At 60.2% G+C, this 11,906-nt stretch overlaps 3 protein-coding genes across 12 annotated transcripts; 1 reads left to right on the top strand and 2 right to left on the bottom strand.

Moving 5' to 3' along the window:
- Positions 1-114: 114 nt before the first annotated feature.
- Positions 115-6,312, bottom strand: ZDHHC16 (zDHHC palmitoyltransferase 16). Of its 9 annotated transcripts, XM_085065056.1 has the most exons (11): positions 6,209-6,263; positions 5,402-5,492; positions 3,755-4,007; positions 3,339-3,533; positions 3,052-3,140; positions 2,816-2,844; positions 2,478-2,611; positions 2,194-2,241; positions 1,522-1,607; positions 983-1,249; positions 115-626 (listed from the first exon to the last, which is right to left on the bottom strand). In XM_085065056.1, exons 3-11 carry the CDS (start codon positions 3,989-3,991, stop codon positions 512-514), a joined length of 1,200 nt encoding a protein of 399 aa, XP_084921182.1. In that variant the 5' UTR covers positions 3,992-4,007; positions 5,402-5,492; positions 6,209-6,263; the 3' UTR covers positions 115-511. The 9 variants fall into 9 exon arrangements, with proteins under 9 accessions (XP_084921182.1, XP_084921177.1, XP_084921180.1 ...); XM_085065051.1 differs by lacking the exon at positions 5,402-5,492 and having other exon boundaries at positions 6,209-6,312; XM_085065054.1 differs by lacking the exon at positions 5,402-5,492 and having other exon boundaries at positions 6,149-6,296.
- Positions 6,313-6,347: 35 nt separating this feature from the next.
- On the top strand, positions 6,348-8,692 carry EXOSC1 (exosome component 1). Of its 2 annotated transcripts, XM_085065064.1 has the most exons (8): positions 6,348-6,495; positions 6,715-6,830; positions 6,986-7,060; positions 7,624-7,712; positions 7,926-7,959; positions 8,085-8,135; positions 8,210-8,294; positions 8,438-8,692. In XM_085065064.1, exons 1-8 carry the CDS (start codon positions 6,465-6,467, stop codon positions 8,542-8,544), a joined length of 588 nt encoding a protein of 195 aa, XP_084921190.1. In that variant the 5' UTR covers positions 6,348-6,464; the 3' UTR covers positions 8,545-8,692. The 2 variants fall into 2 exon arrangements, with proteins under 2 accessions (XP_084921190.1, XP_084921191.1); XM_085065065.1 differs by lacking the exon at positions 8,085-8,135.
- Positions 8,693-9,239: 547 nt separating this feature from the next.
- PGAM1 (phosphoglycerate mutase 1) lies at positions 9,240-11,828 on the bottom strand. The gene is made up of 4 exons (XM_085065063.1): positions 11,614-11,828; positions 10,975-11,249; positions 10,342-10,522; positions 9,240-10,245 (listed from the first exon to the last, which is right to left on the bottom strand). The coding sequence occupies exons 1-4, from the start codon at positions 11,753-11,755 to the stop codon at positions 10,076-10,078; spliced, it is 768 nt and encodes a 255-aa protein (XP_084921189.1). The 5' UTR covers positions 11,756-11,828; the 3' UTR covers positions 9,240-10,075.
- Between the last annotated feature and the right edge of the window lie 78 nt (positions 11,829-11,906).

Genomic DNA, 11,906 nt, shown 5'->3' with positions numbered 1-11,906 from the left:
AGCAGCTTAAGATGCTGCTGGTTATAGGTCCTTTCTCCTCTTTTCACATTACTGTCCCCCTCCTCCCTTCCCCAGAAGTCCATGTCTCCCACAAGATAAAAAAAACAGACTCTCTTAAAAAAACAGTATTTAGTGGATGGTCTTAAAAAGACTCCCCGGGGAGCACTTTGGGGGATGGGGGTGCCATCCTCTGCACCCAACCCTTCAGAGAGCTGAGCTGGGCCAATGCTGGCCCATACCTGTGCTAATGAGAGCAGCACCTTCAGCTGGAGCAGGGAGCAGCACCTCTGCCACCTTGCCCCTGGGCTGCCTGCAGCCACCAAGAGCCAAGAGAGCAGGTGTCCAGGCATTGACACTGTCCATAGAGTTTCCCATGGCTCTGGCTCCAGTCAGCGATGCGTGCCAGCACCAGCCTTCTGCCAGGCACTTTGGCCAAAGGGAGCTGCAGTGGTGGAGCAGGTCCTCTGTGCACTCCCCTGCCTGTGGGGAGGCATGTCCAGAGCACAGGGCCTCAGATTGCCAGGAGTGGTGCACGCTGCTCCGTCACACAGGGAGGCAGGTCCCAGCTCAGGCCTGTCCCATAGGGCAAGTGAGGAGAGGGCAGCAGGACACGGGTGAGCCAGTGCCTGTGGGGAGAGCGTGGCCACAGGCAAAAGGTGAAGTCTTGGTGCTTCTCAGCTCTGAGGAGAGCTGTGAGCCATGTCCTGAGCTGCTGTGATGGCTGAGCTCCTCAGCTGGGATTCTCCTGGCAAAGGTGGGCTGGGCAGGCCACACCTTGTCACCAGACAAGGCTCATGAGGCACAAAGCCAATGATGCCAAAGTCTTCCGTGCCTTACAAAGCCCACCACAGTGCAGAGTGGAGGATGGATGCTCACTGTCGTCCTCTCCCCCAGCAGCCCAAGGAGACACCCTGTTATCCCCACAACCCCAGAATCTGCTGAGCCACTACCTTCTCAGGCAGGGGCTTCCCCAGGACTTTACCTTGGCACATCCACACCCAGGAACACCTTCCAGTTATCCCAGCTGCCGTAACTGTAGGGGTTCCTGAAAACCTGCAGGACAGGGAGAGGCACATCACATCTGGCTCTACCCCAGCCAGCCCCCGGGCTGCAGACTGTGCTCACCTTGCCTTTCTTCTGCAGTCTCTGCCTCTCCTTTCTGTTGATGTGACGCTCAATGCTCGTTTCCCCGCGGGTGATGAGGGCAGCGTGCCACAGCGTGAGGGCGCCCAGGGCCAGTGCAACCGAGCTAGGTATGACAAGGGACAGCAGGTGGAACACAAACCTTCCTCCCCTGGTGCTGCAGCTGGCAGGGGTTGAGGCTGCCTCTGCACCCACAGCTGTGTAAGTGGGTCGGCTTGTCTAATCTCCTGTGACAGACAAAATCTCTCCTTCTCTGTGGCCCAAAGGCTGGCAAAGCAGCAACATCTGCGCTAGAGGGAGCAAGCGCAGCCACAGGCAGGTAAACGGCGAGCAGTGTTACAGGCTTTACTGTTTTCCCCAGCCCCTGGGCCCCCTCACCTGCAGAGGACCCAGAGGTAGACCACGCTCTTGTGGAAAGCTCGCTGGCGGAAGGAGAAGGTGGGTGGTGGGGTCTGGTAGTATGTCTGAAAAAGGACCAGATGGGGAGGATTACCCAAAATGCTTTACAGCTTGAAGCCAGGCAGGGATTGCTGCACCCCTCACTGCTGCAGAGCTTTGACAGCAAAAAAGGACTGCAGCTAGGACTAATGCAACAGCCAGGGTGAGAAGGAGGCAGCCTGGGACAGCCACGAGACAAACAGACAGACACCCAGAGCTGGCACAGGTGTGAGGAGCAGTGGGCTGGAGGTAAAGGGGCATGGAGCAGCCATGGAACTAGTCAGGACACTGCAGCTGATGGTCAGGGTGAGATGTGTATGCAGTGCTGCAGCTTTACCAGGAGACCATGGCCTGAGCAGCACATGGCAAGAAGCTGTCACCAGCCCATGCCCCTGGAAGCTGGGTGCACAGGGAGGCAGACCCCAAGCTGCTGGAGGCAGTGTCTGTAGCAAAGCTGCCTGGCCAGCCCCAGCTTTCTGACATCAGAGATGAACATGGGGGCTGGTTCAGATGTGGGGTGCTCCCTGAGAGTGGAGCCCCAGGCCGGACCCAGCCTGCAGGGCAGCTCTGCTCCACACTGCCTCGAGCAGCTGGGGGGCAGGGATGTCCCACCTGGTTGGCAGCCACCTGCAGTCTCTCCTTCTCAAGCAGTTTCATTCTCTAGGGGGACGGAAAACGGCACCAGTTATGTGTCTCGGAGGAGCAGGGCAGGGACCCTTCCCCTCACACCCCCACAGGACCAGAGCACCTTGGGGCCTCGCAGGAGGAGGAAGAGGTGAAGCAAAGTCACTATGGGGCTGGGCCGGGCCTGGCCAGGCCTGGCTCTGCAAGCTCAGCCTGGGGAAGCCAGGCAGTCTTGGTGCATGGCAGGAGAGGGCCAGGGCCTGCCCGCTCACCTCAATGGCTGCATAGGCATCCCGGAACATTTCCCAGCCGCTGATGCTGCAGTAGATGCAGCCCATGGTCATGAACAGGCAGAAGGAGAAGAAGTAGCGGTGGTTGTAGTGCCCCACACAGTTGTTTAGCCAGGCTGCCTCTGGGATTAAAGGTACATAACTGTGACATACCATGGGTCCAAACCCAACCCAGGGACCAGGGTGGTTCTTCTGGGCCCTGCTCCCATCACCCATCCCTGAGTGGACTATCTCCTCGAGAAGAGGGGCTGGGAGAGAAGGGGGACACAGGGCTGGCTTGCCCCAGGAGTGTGTCACCATTTAGTACTGCAGAAGGATACGGCAGTGGTGGTCCATCTTCAGCACACACCTAGGAGAGAGGAGAGCAGTGCCAGTGTCAGAGCCAATGCAAGTGCTGGGTTCGGGAGGAGACAGGCATCCCCAGCCCTATAGACTGCAAGTGAGTGACAGGGCAAGGAGGGGGCAGGGCAGAGGAGAAAGAACCCATCTCACAGTGGGACAGGGGGTCAAGAGAGGGGTTCCAGAGGCTGACCCAGGCAGAGGGAGGGTGCCCTACCTGTTGCAGATGCTGCAGTGGTGGGTGCGAGCTGGCTTGGGGGCAATGCATTTCCTGCAGATGGAGACGCCAGTGAGGTCGTTCTTGGCCTGTGCACAGGTCAGAAGAGATTTGTGCACCTTAAACCCTGCACCTCACACTCCTGCAATCCCCTGTGACACCCCCCCAACTCCCCACTCTGCACTGCCCAGCCTAGCTTCCCCAGTCCAGAGGCTTCCTGCAACATCACCACCAGGCTGTCCCCAGTGTCCAGCTGGGAGAGGTTGTGCTGCCACTCAGTGCCTCACCTGTGGTGGGTGCCCAGGTGAGGTGGTGATGGCCATGTAGTAGTGGAAGACAATCATGATGAGGTTCCAGTGTCCATAGGCAAGGTGCCAGCATATCCAGGCAGGTGTGTAAGTCTGCAGGATGAGGGGCAGCAGGCAGATGTACACGATGGCCACAATAGAGCTCGTCAGCCCAATCACCAGTGCCACAAACACCTACAGGAAAGGGGCCCAGATCACTGGAGTGGACAGCACCTGCCCCTCACTGCCTCAGGTGAGGCATGGGCAGGACAAAGTCAAAGGAAACCAGTCTGAACCATGCACTAAGGTACTGGCTCACTTCCTATCCAGAGCACAAGCAGCCCTGAGCCCCAGTTGCCCCAGCAGCCCATTTGCCTCAGCAACCACATCCACCCTGCCCAGTGAGGGGGACTCACCACGCCAAACCACCGGGTGACATGGTCCACCAGCCAGTAGACAGGCTCGAAGAGGGAGTCAAGCACCACGTCGCCGTTGGTAAAGGAGTTGTAGAGCAGGGAGTGGAGGCAGAGGTGCCCGTAGTGCCATAGCTGCTCCACCTGCCGCACCAGCTTGAACCGCCGCCGCCGGCCCAACCGCAGGCACTTGAGGAGCAGGCGCATCACCGCAGCAAACATCCGCTGCCGGCTCCTCATCCCTGCCACACCACGCCTGGGGGGACAGGAGCTCGGCATAGGCGGGCCACCCTGCTGCCTGGCTGTCCCTCGGGAAGGGTTTCCCTTCCCTGATGTGCTGATGCCGATAGTGCAGCTCCCTGACGTGACAATGATGCCGAGCTGGTGGAGCTGAAACCAGGCTCCTGGAGGCTGCAGAGCCACTGTCACCAGGACGTCTCTTTGCATGGAGCAGGGGCCACAGGCCCCTCAGCATCTGGGCTCAGGTGCTCTCTGGTCCCATCTCGTCTTTCCCAGCGGGGAGGGGGTCAGGGGAGTGACACAGAGAACGTGACTCAGAGGAAACCAGAGAAGGCATGAGCATCCAGGATGCTGGGCCATTTCCAGGGATGATGCCAACCCTTCCCAACACGTTCAGGAATAGGGGAATCCACACAAGAAACATGTGGAGGAGCTGGTACAGGATTACCCCTCCTCCCCTAGACACTCCTTAACTCCAAAAAGTAGGATGCTACTTCCCTTCACCTAAACCTCTGGACCCAAAGGCCATCATGTGCCCTTCCCAACCTCAAAGCCTCACTCCAAGAGTCCCAACACTTCCTCCTTCTCCACGCCTGAATCCTTGAACAATGCCATGCACCAGCAAATGAGTGGCCCACAGGAAGCCCTGGGCTGATGCTCCCCTGCCTGCTGAGCCCCTTGTCCTGCCCAAGAGCTTTGCTGGGAGTGACAAGGAACTCGATCTGGCCCAGCAGATGGGAAAATGATCTGCAGGGCTGGGGCCCCCAGGCCTCTGTGCAGGCAGTACCCATCAATATTAAGCAGCAAGGCTGCCCCGGGGTCCTGCCAAGGCACGTTCTGAACCTGGGCCAAGCACTCGCCTTGGTACAGTGCCAGGTGCTGGTGCCAGAACTCAGAGTCTCTCAAGCAGGGATCTTTCCTCTGTGATGCTGTGCCCACCAGCACAGCCCCTGGGGAGCAGCAGGGAGGGTGAGGGCAGAAGCTGCAGCATGCAGATGGGCTGCCCAAAGGAGCCAGGGCTCTCCTCCACCTTGCCTGAGGAATGTGGGGCTGACCCCAAGGTTGGGATCTCCTGGATATGAGGACCCCTGACCCAACAGCCCATTCCAGGTCACAGGCATGGCTCCTGCCCAGACTTTCTGTACCCTGGTACAGGAGAGGTGGGGTATCCAAACCCCTGCATCACCCTCTTCTCCACATTTCCCCTTTAGCCTGCCAAGAGCTTTTCCTTGAAACTCAGCAAGTGCAAAGTGGAGCAACAATTTCCTGCCACGCAGCCTTTGGGTAGCACATGTTCCTGTGTTGTCAGTGTGGTAGAAGACAAAACACTGCAGCCAGAAGCATATCTTGAGGTCAGCCCTTCCCTCCAAAGAAACAGCACCTTCCTGCCCCTCAGAGAAGCTCCCTCACCTACAGAGGAGGCAGCTGTTGGGCAGGGAATCCGCTGGGGAGGCAGCCAGCCTGCTCCAGAGCAAGACCCACTCCGTCCCCCGTCACATGCCTGCAGACAGCAGCACAACCCAGGGACGAAGCTCCAGCAGAGCCACGCAAGTTTCCCTTGCCCAGACGGGCACAGTGACCGAGCCCTGGCCCTGCCTACGGCCGTCCCCACAGCCCAGCGGGGCTCTGAGCCCATGGGAATGGGACAGCAACCACCAGCACAGACAAAACGACTGGCAATATCACAGCCGAGGGGTGGGGAACCTTGGATTTGGCCCCACCCCAGGCACAGACGAGCCCTTCCCCTGCCAGGTCCAGGCACCCAGGCGCAGCCCTGTGGCACCCTCCGGTGGCTCCACAGCGCCCGGCTTCGCCGCTTCAGTAGCACCCAGCTCCACAGCGCCAAGACACGTTTCGGTACTTAGCCCATCCTCACAGGCTGCCCACGCCAACAGCCCCACCACATCCAGCCCCGTAACACCCGGCTTCCCCTGCCCCGCAGCACCCCGGCCCCTCCAGACCAGCAGCAGTCCCCCCGCTGCCTCCCATCCCCAGTGCACCCCCAGGGCGACAGCTCCCCCCTGCCTCCCGGGCCCGCACAAGCACCTCCTGCCCCACAGCACCCGAGGCATCCTCCCTACCCTTCCGGCCCCCGCACTCCCCGCCCCAGAGCATCTCTGTATGGCCGCCCAGCCCGCCCAGCCCCACGGCACTCACAGCCCCTAGAGGCCCACAGGCTCTCGCAGGGCCCTGCCATTCCCGCCCGGCGCTGCCGACCTGGGCCCGGCGCCGCCGACCTGGGCCCACCGCCCGCCGCCTCCATGCCCGGGCCCCGCCGGCCCACGGGCAGCGCCCGCGCACAGCATGCCGGGAGCGCCATCTGCCGCCGCTGGACTACAGCTCCCAGCAGGCAGCGCGCCCAGGCCCCTGGCGAGGTAGGAGGGAACCAATAGTTGCGCCCCTTACAGCGCGGGATTGCCGTCGAGGACCAATAGAATGAGGGCTTTCTGGGGACGCCTTGCCGGTAGCGAGCATGGCGCCTCCCGCACGCTACTGCGTCCCTGGTGAGTGCGGTTCGGGGCTTCTGGGACTGGGGCTGGTACTGCTCGGGAAGGGGACGCGGCGGCTCGGGAGAGGAGTACGGGATAAGGCAGTGCAGAGGGGCTTGCCCCGGGGATGCCTCGCACTGGGCCGGCTGGGAGCGAGCGCTGTGCCCGGAGCGGTGCGGGGCCCAGGTCCCCGGAGCGGGATGCCCTGGCAGCCCCTGAGCCTCTGTGTCGCAGGTGAGCGGCTGTGCAGCACGGAGGAGGCCACGGCTGGTAGCGGGACCTACACCCGTCATGGCTACATCTTCTCCTCGCTGGCCGGCTGCCTGGAGAGGAGGAATGAGGACAGCGAGGTGAGCGCGGCCGCGGCAAAGCTGTTCCTCCCCCGAGCTGACTGCCGTGCGCCCGGGCTGCACAGCCTCCCTGGGGATTAGGCTCCGGCGGGGTTCGGCTGGTGATCCTGTGCACGAGCTGTGTCCTGTGCTGACCCTTGTGTCTTGCCTTGCAGCTGCCCGTGGTGTCGGTGGTGAGAGACAGCGAGTCCCAGCTCCTGCCCAACGTGGGGGCCGTGGTGACATGCAAGGTGGGGTGCTGGAGCGCTGCGTTGACAAACTGCACACCCTTGACTCTCTCTGTGTCATGCTGAGCTTTCTTCCTGCACACGGATAGGGTGGGGTGAGGAGTCCCTGGGCTTGTTAGTCCACTCTGTACAACTCCCACCAGGGCAGGGGCAGCCCAAGGGCTCCCTGGGGTCTGTCACTCGCAATGAAAGTGGGTACTGGCATGAGGGACACCTGCCTGTGACTCAGGTGGGCTTGAGGGGAGGTTTTTCTTTGCCCTCCTTCTAGAACTCTTTCTGAGACAGGGAGTATGCAGGGCAGTGCCTCAAGCAGCTTGGAGAAAGGGTAGCACAGACCAAGGATTAGTATCCTTACATTCCTGATCACTGCAGGTCTTGGCCTTATTTTAGTGCCTCGAATTGCACAAGTATCATCTTCCTCACCTGGCTTGCTGCCAGGTGTCCCACGACTGCTTGGTCATAGGGAGGAGGAGGCCAAGTGAGACCTGAGCTCACCATGCAATCCTGTCCTGCCTGCTCCCTGCCCTTTCCCATTCTGGAGCACTGATTCCCCTTTTCCTACGCAGGTCTGCAGCATTAACTCTCGCTTTGCCAAGGTGCACATCCTGTATGTTGGCTCCACGCCGCTGAAATCCACCTTCCGAGGGACCATTCGGTAGGGAGAAGGTTAGAATCCCCCACCCTTCAGGGGGGAGGAAGGTGGTTGTGGGCAGTGCAGCTGGCTGCCCTGAGCTAGAGCTCTGCCCTGAGCACTGGGCTGGTGTCCAGCAGATCCTGGCAAGCATCCAGGAAGGCCAAGATAGCTTCTGCACAGGCTGTTGAGTCGCCTTTGCAATTGGCACTCAGATCCCTCCATTTCCTTTTTCAGGAGAGAAGATATCCGAGCCACAGAGAAGGATAAGGTCAGTGAGGCACTGCCAGTGACTGTTCTACACCCGTCACCCCTGGTTTCTGCTCGTGGGGGCCCTGTCCCCTTCACTGACAGCACCCTGGCGCTGTGTGGCATCGCCTGCTCTCTCCTGTGCAGGTAGAAGTGTACAAGAGCTTCCGCCCCAGTGACATCGTCCTGGCCAAAGTTGTATCCTTCTCCCTCAGGGACAGTGGGTTGGCTTGAGCACCCTTATGGAAGTCTTTCCCTTGACTCCCAATCAGATCTCCCTGGGGGATGCACAGTCCAACTACCTGCTGAGCACCGCAGAGAACGAGCTGGGCGTGGTGGTGGCACGCAGTGAGGCAGGTAAGGACAGGACAGGGACACGGCCCAGGCTGAAACAATTCTGCCTCATCCCTGCCTGAGGGGTAGCTGATGCAGCTGCCTCCCTCCTCACATAGAGGAATACAATTTTGGGAAGGGGCAACCCTGACATATTGTGTCCCCAGGGGTGCAGATGGTGCCCATCAGCTGGTGTGAGATGCAGTGCCCACGGACACACACCAAGGAATTCCGTAAGGTGGCCCGGGTGCAGCCTCAGTTCCTGCAGACGTAACAGCTGAGGGGGGCAGGGAGCTGCAGGACTGAGCCCTGTGGAGCCAGAGCAGCCCCATGGCTCCTACCTCCTCCACTGGTCTAGCCAGGCCCCCACTGGCAGGACAGGTTTGCTACTTGTGGATAATAAATATTTTTGAGAGCTCCAAGCTTTGTTCATTACAGCCTAGGGGGGAGCCAGGGCTGCCTGTGGCACTCTGGCCTGGCTCCTGCAGCAGAGCTGGTGAGGGAACAGTTTTCCCAGCACCAGGAAGAAGCACGTGTTCACTGCTGGGGAAGGGCAGCAATGCAGTGGCTTTGCTCCAGTGAGGCACAGAGCCCCAGGCTGCAGCTGCACTGCTCTGGACACTCACCCTCTCTCCGGGCTGGTTTCCCCACACCCAAGTCAAGCCTGGAGCAGAGCCTGTCTCAGCACACCGATAACAGTGGGCTGCAGCTGGGAATCGCCTGGGGACTCCACATCTCATCTCTGTGGGCTACACGTACATGTCCTGCCCTAGGGATAAGGGTGTGGCACACAGCCAAACACCACAGCACAGCAGGGTGTTACCCTCCGGCAAGGATTGCGGAGCTGTGCTTTGCCCCTTGAGCCTGGCACAGCTTCTGCACCCTCATATCTGTGTCCAGCAGTAACTACTACCTGGCACACGTGCTGAGAGCATGGAGCCCCACACAGCCCAGAGACACGTGGACACCTTCTTATTGCGCATTACTCCTTTATTGAACTGGAACAAGACAGCTGCTATGGTTGGACAGTTACACCGACCCTGTTCAGGCCCAGGCTCACGACGCCAGCAGGCAGGGAGGTCACAGTGACAGGCCACATACACACACGTGAGGGATGGGACACAACAGCACCTGCTTCACCAGCAGGATGAGGATGGACATCAGCTGGGGGGAAGTATGTGGCAGACACAGACCTCCAGGCAACAGGCTCCCTCCCTTGCCCTTGTCTGAAGGCAGCATAGTTAAAGCAGGGGCTGGCAGAGCTGGGCCCAGAGTTGTGAGTACCACCCTGGGGTGCTGTACCACATGCACCAAAACACAACCCTTCCAGTGGCATTCCAGACACTGTGCCATGCACCCACGAGGGGATGAGGTACCCATCTTGGTCGCTGCCTGCACTGCACTCGCCTCACTGCTCCCCAGAGGACTAAACCAAGTGACAAAACTACAGTAATGGGTGATGAGAACTGCCAGGGATGCAAAGCAAAGGAGGAGCCTGGCATGGCAAGGGATTGCTTGGCGTGTCCCACTGCAGACAGGGTCTGAGGGTTGGGATCATGGCGTGGAGAGGCGTGCGGTTGCTGTCTGGCAGAGCCAGGGCTCCCTTTCACACTAGACCTCCATGCACAGCCCACACCCCAGGTCCCCCAGGCTGTCTGCAGAGGGGAGCCTAGTCTGAGGGAATGGGCCTAACCGTGGGGAGCGGCTCCAGCTCCACAGCTCCAAGTATCTACAACGGTGGGGGTGTGAACAGAGGGGTGGGGGATGGCAGGGGGCTCTACTATGTGCTGGCCTGCTGCCTGCCCTCACTTCTTGGCCTTGCCCTGAGCAGCAACAGCCTCCATGGCCTTGCGCACTGTCTCCTCATCCCCCAGGAACTGCATGGGCTTGACAGGTTTCAGGTTCTTGTCCAGCTCATAGACAATGGGGATGCCGGTGGGCAGGTTGAGCTCCATGATGGCCTCTTCTGACATGCCTGCGAACACAGCAGTGCCGTCACTCCTGGACCTTCCCACAGTGCCAGCTGGGGAAGCAGGGAGATCCCTGGGATGCCCCTGCAGGGGTGACCTACCTTCCAGGTGCTTGACAATCCCACGCAGGCTATTGCCATGGGCAGCAATAAGGACTCGTTTGCCCTCTTTGATCTGTGGGACGATTTCCTCATTCCAGAATGGCAGAGCCCGGGCAATGGTGTCCTTCAAGCTCTCACATGTCGGCAGCTGGTCCTCCGTCAGATCAGCATAGCGACGGTCCTGGGAGAACAGCCATGCTCACACAGCAGCCCAGTGCCCCCCACCCAGTGTGGGAAGGACTGGCGACTTGAGGACCCACTACACGTGAGCAAAGCCAGGGCTGCGAGCAAGGAAGTGCCTTTGAGGTTTGAGGCTGCCACGAGCCCTTCTGGGAAAAGTCATACGATGCCCTCATGGGGCAAAGGAACCAGATAAAATATCCATGAATGGGTCACAGCACTAATAATTAACAGAGATATTAACCCCTCTGTTTTGGATCTGTGTAATGCCTAGGGCTTCAAATCCACAGGGAAGGAGCAAAACAAACTCAGCCCAAAACCGATCAGCACCATGCACAACAGCCCCAGCTAATGCAACAGAGACACAGGAGACCTTACACAGGAAGCCAGGCCACACTGCAGGTGACTTTTAGGAGACTTCCTGCAAGGCAGCCAAAGAGCAATGGGTCTTACCTTTGCAATAGTGCTGTAGAAAGGGTGGTCAGACTGCATAGGAGGCGGAGGGACGTCAAAGGAGCGCCTCCAGATCTTCACCTGTGCCTCACCGTGCTTTGCTGCTGTCTCAGCCTTGTTCAAACCCGTGAGAGCCCCATAGTGCCTCTCATTTAGGCGCCAGGTCCGGATAACGGGTAACCACATCTGATCAATGGCATCCAGGACGGTCCAGAGAGTACGGATGGCCCGTTTTTGTACCGAGGTGAAGCAAATATCGAACTCATAGCCGGCATCTAGAAAAGACGAGGAAAGGGGGAGGCGGGAGAAGACCAGGAAGGTGAAAGCCGGGCCTTATGCAACCAGTGAAAGGGCAAGGGCGACGACCTCACCGCAATGGTACCGGTCGCGTCCTCGCCCTTACGGAAACCGGCGGCGACCAGGACGTGACCGGTACCACCAAACCAACATACTGCGGTACCTACGACTCTCCCATCAGTACTGAACCCCCAGCCTGGCACTAGAGGCCCTCCCCCGTCATCGGAAAGCCCCAGACCAGCGCCCGTTAGGCTCGATGGGGACGCACTAGGCCGCATCCCTTCCCTCCCGTACCCCGCGACCCCCCTCTCGACCGATACCCCCTCCCTCGTCCACCGATACCTCGGAGGGCCTCGCCGCCGCGCCGCGCCTCTTGCTGCCCGGCAGGGCTGAGGTCGGCATCGTACCAGCCGCTGAACCGGTTCTCGAGGTTCCAGGCGCTCTCGCCGTGGCGGATGAGGACGAGCCGGTACGCAGCGGCCATGGCGGGCTGAGGGACTGGCGCGCGCTGCTCCTCACGCTGCTGCCGCGCGCAACTAACGCCCCCGCTCAGCCCCGCCCCGCCCCGCCCCGCCCCGCGCGCTGCCCGTGGGGGGAGCGCATGCGCCGAACGAGCGCCAGGCGGAGGCGCACGT

Source organism: Lichenostomus cassidix, chromosome 6, assembly GCF_008360975.1.
Source record: "Lichenostomus cassidix isolate B80296 chromosome 6, HeHo_3.0, whole genome shotgun sequence".
NCBI lineage: Eukaryota > Metazoa > Chordata > Aves > Passeriformes > Meliphagidae > Lichenostomus > Lichenostomus cassidix.
This window is presented reverse-complemented; position numbering and strand designations above follow the sequence as displayed.